This window comes from Lissotriton vulgaris, chromosome 7, assembly GCF_964263255.1.
Source record: "Lissotriton vulgaris chromosome 7, aLisVul1.2, whole genome shotgun sequence".
In the NCBI taxonomy this organism is placed as follows: domain Eukaryota; kingdom Metazoa; phylum Chordata; class Amphibia; order Caudata; family Salamandridae; genus Lissotriton; species Lissotriton vulgaris.
This window is the reverse complement of record NC_141695.1, coordinates 1254290282-1254302309: the sequence shown is the minus strand read 5'-3', so window position 1 is coordinate 1254302309 and position 12028 is coordinate 1254290282. Positions and strand designations below refer to the sequence as shown.

At 42.9% G+C, this 12028-nt stretch overlaps 1 protein-coding gene across 1 annotated transcript in view; it reads left to right on the top strand.

Moving 5' to 3' along the window:
* RAB24 (RAB24, member RAS oncogene family) overlaps window positions 1-11380 on the top strand; it is a 235674-nt gene extending 224294 nt beyond the window's left edge. The window contains exons 8-9 of the mRNA XM_086931782.1: window positions 9058-9120; window positions 10251-11380. Of these exons, the coding sequence (XP_086787908.1) occupies window positions 9058-9120; window positions 10251-10315 (128 nt within the window). The 3' untranslated portion in view covers window positions 10316-11380. The remainder of the gene's footprint in view (window positions 1-9057; window positions 9121-10250) is intronic.
* The last annotated feature ends 648 nt before the right edge of the window (window positions 11381-12028 follow it).

The following is a 12028-nucleotide window of genomic DNA, read 5'->3' as shown; positions in this document are numbered from 1 at the left end:
GAGGAGAAATCAAGATCCGTGGAGGAAGATTTTGGTATATTGAGAAAGAAAGAATCTATTTGAGACGGAGAAGAAGTTGATTCAGGTGTATATAGAGAGGAGTAATACTGAACAAAGCAATCAAGAATCTTATCATCCGTGCTATGACGATTCCCTTGCGCATCAGTAAAAACAGCTATGTTAGATTTTTGTTTCTTGATTTTGAGATAATTTGCAAGAGTTCTGCCAGCTTTATTACGCCCTCCATACATTTTAGAATTACATTTTAAAAGGTGATTACAAGCCGCCTCACAAGAGAATTTATTAAATAGAAGTTTAGCTTTAATAAGGGAAGAAAGGGCTTCCGGAGAGTTTGAGGTATAGAAAGTATGCTCCAGGTCTTTGATCTGCTTAAGAATAAGGGAAGATTTAGAAAGGGCCTGTTTCTTTTTACGGGAAACGAAATCAATAACGAAGCCTTTAGCCGAGGCTTTGAAAGCATCCCAAACAAAATGGAACTGAGAGGTAGAATTAAGATTATTATGAAAAAATTCATCCATGAAAAGAGTGAATTGATCAATAAATAGAGGTTTCAAAAGGAGAGAATTATTAAAACGCCAACGGCAGGAGCTGGGTATGGGCGATGGGAAGTCAAAGTCCAAGATGACGGGGCATGGTCGGAGATAAGAATAGGGCCAATTTCTACATTTGTCATAAATTGAAATATAAGTTGAGTGAGGAAAATGTAATCAATGCGGGAATGTGATGAATGGACTGGGGAGAAAAAGGAAAATTCCAATGTGTCTGGATGAGACAATCTCCAAGAATCAATTAAGCCTCTTGAGGAGATTGCTTTGAAAAAGGACTTTTGCATTTTATTAGGAATATATCTGGTCTGAGATTTACGGCCCAGGAAAGGGTCCACTAACTGATTACAATCACCTCCAAGGATTAAATCAACACTAGTGTGAGAGGATAGAAGGCTAGAAAAGTCATTCCAAAAAGTAAGATTAACACCATTGGGGCCATAAACATTGCAAAAGGATAGAGCTGAATTATTAACAATAACATCTAAATACAACCATCTGCCATTTGAATCCGAAAACTCGTTAATAAGCTGAGTTGACAGAGATTTATGAAACAAAATGATAACAACATTCTTAGGGGTCCATTAGGATGGCGGGCGGGCTTTTGCCGCCCGCCACCCTAACGGAGAAGTGGACCGCCCGCTAAAAGTGCGGGGGTCCCGACATAGGCATTAGGATGCGCCCGCCATGCAGGCGGGCGCATCCTGTATGTTTACCATTGCAGCGGGCGAAGCAGAATTCTCCGCCCGCCGTAATGGTAAAAGTGCACGTTGTGCTTTTCAAAGGGCAACATGACAGGCACCGCGCGGTGCCTGCCATGTTGCACTTTGAAATGCGGGGGGTACCATAGGTACCCCCCATGTGCACCCCCCCCAAGCCACGGACTCCCAGGGGGCCCGCAACGGCCCCCCGCAGGGAGTCTCCGCTTGCCTTTCCGTGGCGGCATTGCCGCCACGGAAAGGCATTGTCCACAGCCCATTGTAATATGGCGGCGGTGTCTGTTAGACACCGCCACCATGTTACTGGTTTTCCGCCCCGGCCGCAAGGCGACCGGGGTGGAAAACATGCGGGCGGTGTTTGTCACCGCTGCGGTCCCTCCCGCCATACTAATATGGCGGGGGGGAATTGGGCTGATATTGTCGGGCGGATTTCCTCCGCCAGGCTGGCGGTAGCCACCGCCAGCCTGGCGGAGGAAATCCGCCCGACATCATAATGGACCCCTTGCTGTTAACTGCAGGGGAACAAAACACTTCACCCACCCACTGCTTGCGTAGAGAGGAGAGGTCTTTTGGGGAAAGGTGAGTTTCTTGCAACAAAGCAACTTGGCATTTTAGTCTCGCTAAATGAGATTAAACCCTTTGTTTCTTGATCGGGTTACGAAGACCTTTAACATGCCAGGATATCACACGAAGACCACTCATTTAAGACTAAAAGAGAAAACTATGTAGAGTAAGTAGGAAATAAAATGAGGAAGGAGGGAGGAGATACAAACTGAGGATAACAAGCGTAAAAGATAAAGAAATGACTGTTGTGGGAAAGAATACAATTTGAAAGAAGCTTGGAACATCTCTACCATACAAAAAAAAAAGAGACTCAATGAAATATGATAAAAGGAAAAAGAGAACCTGAATATCAACAACGAAGGCACATAGAACAAGAAGAGCCGAGAGAGAGAGAAAATGCCACGATAAAAAAGAGGGGAAAAAGAGAAAAAGTAGGGAAGAGAAAGGAAATGGGAGATCAAAACTCCCCTGAGATAAAGTGAAGAAAAAAAGATGGCGAAAAACTAAAAAGGCTTTAGCCATGTAAGACAGGAGCGAAAGAACAGTAAAGTGAGAGCGGGAGCAGCAAAGAACAAACGACCGCACAGCAAAAGAGAATGTCAAATACATGGTCCCAAAGACATTGAATACAAGTAAGGACAAATAAAAAATAACAACGAAGCCATGAGACCAAACACGACAATGTAAGACAAGGGAAGGAAACTTACCAAACAATTATGAAGGGAAGGCAGCGTACTGGGATGAGTATATCACAAGACGGAACAACACAAAGTGGGAAGGGAAAAACCAGAACGATTGGAGAGGAGACCTAAAACCAAGGTGAGAAAAACAAGAAACATTACAATAAGGAAACCATATAACGAACAATATAACAAGAGGTTATAAAACATTAGACAAAATCAAGGAAGCATCAAGAGCTGCTGTGCTCCATGGGGTCATCTTTATGGGTGTGAATGAACTTCCGAAGATCCGCTGGGTCATCAAAGCTGAAAGTCCTTTTTCTATAGGTGACCTTGAAGAAACAAGGATGAATAAAACCATATCTAGCATTCATAGATCGTAGCGTGGGACGTAGGTCAAGAAACTCCTTGCAACGCGCAGCAGTTAGCTTAGAAATGTCCTGAGTGAGGAAGATTTTATGACCAGACCATAGTAGTTGCTTGTGCTGTTTAGCCATAAGGTCAGAATAAAGGAGAAAATAAGCAATGATGCCTCTGGGTTTAGAAGAAGCAGAAGTGTTCCTTGGTGTAAGACGATGCGCCCTTTGAATATTCACATCCTGATATTTACGCAACCCAGTAATAGGTAAGACTTGTGTCTTCAAGAAATGGATAATGCCTGACCCCTCCAAATTCTCCGGAATACCATAAATGTGCAGATTGTTGCGCCTATTACGATTCTCCAAATCCTCAGAGGTTTTCTTGAGTATTTCCACTTCTTTAGTGAGGTTAGCAACCTGGGCGACAACATCCTGAACGTCACTGATTTGTTGTTCAACAACTGTCACCCTTTTATCCAAGTTGGACCATTTATCGTCCAATCTCTGTAAAGTGGTGGTATCAGCCATAAATGGACGGATAAGGCATAACTCCTCCATTATATCCTCAAGAGTAACAGGAAGTGTAGATTTGGAGGGAGAAGGAGGGTCCTTTTTAAGGCGCTTGCCAGCAGAGACAGAGTCCTTACGTATAACAGAAGCAGTAGGCGATGCTTTTGAATTGTGGGCGTGCTCCGCCATGGCGAACACTGAAAGGGCCAATTTTGAGGGGAAAAAAAATTAAGCAAATCTCCTGAGCGCAGAGTCAGTGAACTGACCCAAAAAGCCACAAAGGTTGAATAAAGAGCACACCAAAATGAGATATGGCACACAAAAATATAGCAAGGTGCGACAAAAAGGCAGCGCAGATGCACAGGCAAAAGAAATACACCTTATAAGCTGATGACGCACATTCAAAGGACTGATGCTGAGGTAAAAATATGTCCAGAAAACAACATCCAATAGAGATAGTCCTCCAGAGTCAGTACTATAAGGTTGCTAACCTAGAGATGCAGCAATTAATGATATAGCAAAGGCAAACAGGAAAATGGAAATAGCTAGAGGAGGAAAGAGTTCGTTTTTCATCCTTATATAAAAAAAAACGAGTGAAGAAAAAAACAAATGGCCGTCGCCGAGGAATGAACGTTTTCGCCTTTTTTTAGCAGAAAAAATGCTTAATATTTGGCAAGGAGCATACCCAGCTATAGGGGAGCAGTTCCGATTCCATAATCAGCGGTTTTAGCTGAGAAACGCTGTCTGGAAACGTGACCTTCGTATGAATAGCGCCGCCCAAATCGCGGAGCTCAAGGAGGAGCGGCCATTTTGTTTGTTGCGTCGCGCGCGCCCCTCCTTCTTGAGTTGTGAAGTAATTTATCGATCATTGTGTGTATTTGCAAATGTCTTGCACTCTGTGTCAAGCCTAATGCTGCTTGACCAGGTTAACAACCTTTACAACACAGTCATTACATCGCAACATCCTTTACAACGCATGTCACTACAATGCAGCCAATACATTGCATGTCACTACAACGCATGAAACTACAACGCATGTCACTACAATGCAGGCATTATATCGCTTGTCATTACAATGCATAGTACCCCTAAACTATCCAACACTTACCCTACTGTTGCACCCCCTGGAGTCAGAATAGTAATTTTTACCCCTACACTATCCAACACTTACCCTACTGTTGCACCCCACCCCCTGAAGTTAGAATAGTAATTTTTACCCCTACACTATCCAACACTTACCCTACTGTTGCACCCCCTGAAGTTAGAATAGTAATTTTTACCCCTACACTATCCAACACTTACCTTAAATGCAATGTAATGGTATGCGTTGTAATGGTGTGCTTTGTAAAGGTATAATGCGATGTGTTGGAATGCGTTTTAAATGTAGTTTTAAAAAAATTGTTGTAATGGCATGCAATGTAAATGTATGCATTGTAAAGGATGTTGCGATGTAAAAACTGCCTTGTAAAGGCATGTGTTGTAAATGTATGCGTTGTAATGTCATACATTCGCTTGACCATACTACCACCTAACAACGCACTTTGGGATTGCATAGCAAGCCCATACCACTTATAAGGGAACCCCTGGACTCATTACACAGTATATCAACTTTTTGATATATCACAAAAAGAGCCAGCTTCCTACAGGAGACTTCAATGCTATCATGGACAGATCCAAGGGCACTACCTCCACAGCCCCCTCTGCTAGAACCCAGGCCCTAGTAGAAGGGCGCATTCATTTGGCTTAGTAGACATATGGCACAGGTGGCACCCCCATGACATTACATTTACATACTGCTTGGCATCCCACAAGACTTGTTCTAGACTCAACTACTATTTTATGCCGTCAGACTCCCTAACATTAGTCCAGGGCACTCATGCCCTCCTGGGGCACACTCCGATCATGTGTCAGTAGAGGTCCAATTAGGGGCTTTGCCTTCCACAGTGGGAGACATTTGGAGACTTCAACTAATGGTGGCTCAGAGAACACACCTTGGTTAACCTTCTCAAAGTTGTAATTTTGGACTACATCGACTTAAACTAACACTTAGACCTCTAAGACGTGCCTGTGAGAAGCAATTAACACAGTGGTTAAGGAAAGGGCCCTTGCAGACGTTCTTGGGCGCAAACATGCAAAAGAGAAAGAGGTTACACTCCTAGACACTCAAATACTTGTACTGGAACAAAAGACTGAGATGACTACAATATCTGATTGCACACAACAACTTGAAGACCTCAGCTAAAACGCAAACTGCTCGAGCCAACCTGTACTGCAGCATCATTGGCACTTCATGGGCTTGGTAATAAGGCAGGCAAATTGATATACTGTCTGTCTCAGAAGCGCAAGGGACCCCATGTTGTCCTGGTGCTACTATTCTTTGAAGGTAGACTTAGTCATGACTTGTCGTGGAGCTGTGTGGAATTTGCCTAGACCTTTTGAGGCATACTATTGTACTTTATATTGTCTCAGATTTCTGCCACCTTCGGAAACCCCCACCCAATAGCCATTGACCTCCCTGTCTGTGTCCTTTCACAGACTGAGCGCAACAAACTAGAGGAACCTTTCACACTGTAGGAGCTGCAGGCACCCAATATCACCGCCACCCCCTCTGTGAACACCTCAGGCCCCAATGGTTTTCCAGCCGAATTGTATAAAACGTTTTCATTCCTTTAGGCACCCCTCTTATTGTTCCTTTTTGAGGAGGGTACAAGTTCCATGCCACCTGACCATAGAATTGCCATCATCACCACAATGATCAAACCTGGCTAACCAACAACACCATGTTCTTCTTATAGATCCATCACCCTCCTAAACACAGAATCTAAACTACTGGCCAAAATAATAGCAGCAGGCCTCACTGCGGTTATTAAAAAAAAAGTGCACGAAGACCAAAACAGCTCCATGCCTGGTAAAAGCCCACGCCACTGCCTGCATAGGCTTCAAATAACCCTTCTCAACTTGCACAGGCAGCAGCACTACTACTAGAGGACTATGAAAAGGCATTTAACACTGAACCTTCCTCTTTCAGATACTGTCACAAATTAATTTTGGTTCAGAATGTCTTTCCCTGGTCCAGGCATTATACAACTGTCCAAGCACGAGAGTCCGTCTTAACAGGACACTTCCCCATTCAGCAGGGCACAGGGCAAGGGTGCCCTTTGTCACTCCTTGTCTTTGCCATAATGATTGAACCACTTGCAAATAGTATCAGAGCAGACGCCCACGTCCAGGGCTTCTTTTGGTCACCGCCCACGAAGGCCAACCCACCTTTTATGATGATGACGTGTTATCATAAATGTAGTGAACCCCTCTCAACCAAATTTTAGACATCTATTGAGAGGCAACCGGGTGAGGAATAATTGGAAAAAAATCTGAATGTAAATGTAAATCCAGTATTTGTAAAGCGCAAACAGTTACCAGGAGGCATCCTGGCGTTGAGGGCCGTCTGTAAGATTAGGCAAGCTATGCTCAGAGTCGCATGTTGCTGGGCTGGCCTGCCGCAGTTGCCGGGGATCGAACCGTGGGCCCCAGATTCCAGCATCAGCCACACTGGCTGTTGCACCACACCTCTTCCCTATACACTTGATGCCCCCTCCCCCGCCTTTCAATGCTGCCTGTGGACAGGCTGTAGATCACCACTGTATCCTTTAAATAATCTGTGCAAAAACATCACCTGCAAGCTACAAACTGCATGGAAACTAAACATAGCTGCCATTCTAACACGAACACAGGCAGGCCTGAACTCCTGCATTACTCTACCTTTGAATATTCCATGCTGGATAACTTTATACAAGATGCTAGTTGTCCCCAGGTTCTTACATGTCCTGCAGAATTACCTATTTGCGCTCCAACCTGCCTTCTTCCCAGAATCACAGTCCATTTTGAGAAGGTTTTACTGGGTAGGTAAGGCACGCAGAGTCTCCTGTGTTAAACGTACACCGCCCTAGTATGAGGAAGACTTGAGTGCCCCTGATCTCCGCCTCTACTATTGGGTAGCACACGTTACCCCTCAACACCTGGATATTTGTACACTACTTGGACTCCTAGCACTTGGAGCTCCATACTCTAGAGCAATAGAGTTTCCATAGTCTACTCTATGGGAATTGCCCTTCCACCGCCTTACCTCAGATAGCAGGGATCCCCTTCATATGCTGGCAGGCACTAGCAAACATGACTGGGGAAGGCGAAGGAGCAAACCTCCCTTTGGGAAAGGACATGGCTGAGACAAGTTACCTTATTAGAGGGCATTAGAGGTTGGGACCGAATAGGGATCTCAACATTGGGGGACTTATGGGACACAGATCGCATAGTCTCCTTCAATCACCTTAAAACTGAATATAGTCTACACAATCCTTTAACTACCTGCAAGTACGACATGCCCCTGAGTCACATAGAGAGCTGCTTACAGAGGACCCTGAATGTGATGCATTAGAGATTAAACTAACAGTGGCCCCATTAGGCCGCCAAGGTGCCTCCCAACTGTACAGGTGCTTCCTACTCCGTGCCCCAGACCCTTTCTCACAAGTTAGATTGAGCAGGGTAATGAACTTGGGTGAACAGGATGTAGATCATATTAGTTCAAAAGTGTATCTTTATGAAAGTCTGTTAACTGTCTGCTGACTAAGAGTGTATTTTGCTAACCCTTCATTTAGAAGTTATTGCAATATTAAATGCAACTCTGCATGATCGATATCTGAAATTATAACCATACACGATTCTGTTACCAGTACCTTTTTTTCATCTTAAACTGCATGCTTCTCCCTGATTCTTGCTTCAATCTCGTCTGAGTTCCTTTTCAAATTTCTGACATCTGACACAGTGGCAAGAATTGTTTCCCTTGTCATATCTTTGTCTCCCATGCCCATCATAAACACGGATACATTTGAGTCTCTGTGCTGTTTTATAAACAAACTCCCATTGTAATCTCTATGTCTCCCAAAATTACAAGGAGATCTTGATCTGTCTTTGGGCCAGTTACTGTTATTTGGACTGACTTCCCATGCAAGGCACTCTGATAATGTTACTCCATTGGATTTTCTTAGTTCATATTTTCTCTGGAATTTCCCACGAATAATCCATTGGTGATGCCTCTTTTGTTGATGGGCCTTTAACCTTGAAACTATAGTTATGGGCCAAACTGTGAGACCTCCACCAAAGCCTCTGCACAACTAGCTCTGGTGCAGACAGCTCACTCTCTGTACCTAAAACACAGCTACATACAGCTACAGTTAATTTTGTGGCAAAATGCTAGACCTGCCGGTGATTATGCGCTATATAAGGCTCAGTTAACATAACATAACATTTACACTTTAAGAAGGACCCATGTGCACTTATTTTTAGAAGCCAGCAGTCCCTGGTTGTGACTGATTAGATTTGCGTAGTTTTCAGGAAATGTGCAGGATCATATAAATATCAGTCTGGATTGTTGTATCAAAATATCTTTGGTATAGTCTTTGATGCCAACATCCTGCTGTGGGGGCAGGATAGAAGCAGCTGTTGCACAAACTGAATGAATGGTTGCTGAGAATGTTAATTAGTTGATAGCTGTGTTTAGTGCTGTACCTCTGAAATAGGTAAATGTCGCCAGTGCAAATACTGCTGATCGATTGGGTGGCAGAGTATGTGCAGCCTCCCTGACTCCTGCATTTTGTTGTTTCAGATGAACTCTTTCGAAAGATAGCTGAAGATTATGTGAATTTTACTGCTTTCCAAGTGATTCCAGGTGAGAATCATAGAATTCCTGTCACCTATTGCATGTGGATTGTATATGTGTTTCTATCCAGGCAGCATTCTCCTGTGTGTCACTATGATAGACGTTTCGGCTCTGGAAGCATCAGTCTCTCAACCACTAGGTGCTGAGCTCTAGACTCCAAGAAACCCAGCCTGTGAGGTCAAGGTAGGTCACTGAACATATACCTAAAACACATTTAGCAGGGGCAGTCTCCAATGGACAGTGTGAGCTGAATTGTATAGCTGTGCACATAAGATGATGTCTGCACCATCTTACTAATGCTAGCTAAGGGAACCTCTTTACGCTTTCCAAGCCTTGGGTGTGCCAGGGTAATGTTCTCATGTTTTCTGTTTCCGCTACTGCTGCTCCATTTGAGAATGGCACATCCATCTCTACTAGAAAGGGTTTCCAAAAGCCCACACAGGTTAACCCCTCTCACTTCACTTCACATACTAATTGCTAGCCCAACATGTTTCTGCCTGTTCAAATGCAGTATGTTCTGGGCTATGACAGGCACCCTTCGAGTTACACAGTCTAACAAGTCTTTGTAGAAAAGTGAGTCAAGACAGATCTACACAAAGCTTAAGAGGTCAGAATCACCTAGGTATCTTTAAGCAGTTTCAGATTAAGGAAAAGCTTTTATGTAAAATCCCTATAGTTGTTTATTTTTCTCCAGAGTGACACTGAATTGATTAGGAATTTGAAGACATTGCACTAAATCCTGTTTTGATTTTATACCAAACTGCTGAACACTCTTAACAGGAGCTGTCTCTGTTGAATTATAAAAGCAGAAGGATTATGCCTTTATGGAAAGAATTTACAAGCAATATTAAAAGCTTTTTGCAAAATAGTGAGTAGTTTCTAGGAAATTTAGATGGAGTTGAGAGTTTAAACACACAGCTATTTGTTTCTTATATATTATCACAAGATTGAAATGTAATATGTATCAAGAAAGTTCCAACCGACTTGTTTGTTCCAGTGAACCTAATGATTCCTGATTGTGGCCATGTATGATAAATCATCAACCAACAATAACCGACTGTACAACCTGTAAATAACTCTACAGACCCAAGACCAAAATGTGATCTTTCCTGATCGACAGCTCTGTCCTTTATTTTCAGAGACCAGGGGTGTGAACCTGAGGGAGAAGAAGGATTCCTATGTTAATTCCTGCTGCCACCACTAAGGGAATGTGAGCATAATGTGCTATAACAAGGGCTTGAAGGAAAAGCTGTGGCACAACCAGCATGCCTGCCTCACAAGAGACTGCTTTTTTTCCTTTGTTGTACTTGAGGTGGGGAGCACGTCCTGTTGACTCTACCCAGCAAGCACTGGTTTTATTTGCAGTGCCTTGAACTGGCACACAAGGAACGTGGCGGGAGAGTTCTACTCTACAGCACACTCTGCACTTCCCAGTTGCTTGGCTTCTTGCGGTATTGGCCTTGCTTGGTATTCAGCAGGGTAGTCTGAAGCTTCCTGGTGTAGTGCCTTGCACTATTGTGCTGAGAGAACACTTTTTTGGGAAGATCCCTGGGACGCTTACACTATGTGGATTTTTATTGTGCTCCAGGGCATTGTCCTTCACCATTTCTCCATGCCAAGAGAACATTTTGTGACTGTGAAACAATGAAGTGCACATATTCTTTCAAATGGAATGAAATAATCACATGAAAGTATTAAAGGAAAAGATCTAAGGAGGTTTTAAATTATTATTTTTTGAATTATGAAGCGTTTCTTTCCTTTCAGAGGGAATTATGTGGCCTTGTTTTTAACACTGCCATTGTTACCTCTCTGTGCCTCGATCCCTTTCTGTGTACTTGTTGCTCAGTTACCCAAGCAGCTGCTAGGGATTTAAGCTTTTTGTGCTTTTATAGCAGACAAGCTCTGTTTACCCGTTCATTGAGTGAATTCAAAGGTATATATACATGATCATAATGTTATAGGAGGGTGGATAAAGGTCTTGCCTTTGTGGACAGTGTACCAGCATACACAACCCCTCTGCCTGTGAACAGAGTATGCAGATGGTGTGGGCCAGCTTGGATTACATACTCTGCAGCTCACCACGAGAAATTGTTTTCCTTCATGAGTTCTAAAAAAGGACTCTTTTCAGGAATGAAATAAAACATTTTGTGTAGCAACTCACATCCTTGAACCTTATTTTGCAAGTCATGAGCCAGGACATTTCATTAGAACAATTCTGTTAAATAGATATTCAAATCTGTAAAATATTAAAATGATCCATAAGATGTTACATTGCAGTAGATTTTTTTTGCAACAATTGTGGCAATATTAAATAATTTGGCCAAACGTTTTAGAGATTTATAAAACTTAATAGAGACCACAACATGGCTGCATGGGAACATAATCTGTGGTACGCCAGTTTGATATTTAATTCTTCTAACATGATTGAGTAATTCTTCTGTTTACCTTCCACACTTTTCAGTGGTCACAGATCTGCAATTCTCGAGGATAACTAACCCTTTTTGTTTTTTAACTTTTAATCTTTAAAACACATGCAATGAACCACACTATGTTTGCTTCACCTGGGTTACAGTAAAAAATAATTGTACAATAGAATAGTTTAGTCCAGTTTAAAAGCATCAAACATGTCCTGCCTTGATTTGTGTGTGGCAGTATACATACATATATAGATGGAGTCCCAGATGTACAACCAATAAAATTTGCGACTCATAATTGCGTGTCGCAAAACGGTACCTACATATCAAAGAAGTACCATGATTGAGAGTCGCTAATGACTCTCATCGCTATTTTGCGTCACTGCTATTTGCGAGTTGGTTAGCACTCACAAATCGCATCCTCCACCGAAAAGGACATTTAGCATGCACAGATAGCGAGAGCAGAAACATTTAGTGCACGCAAATTGTGACAGTGATAAAAA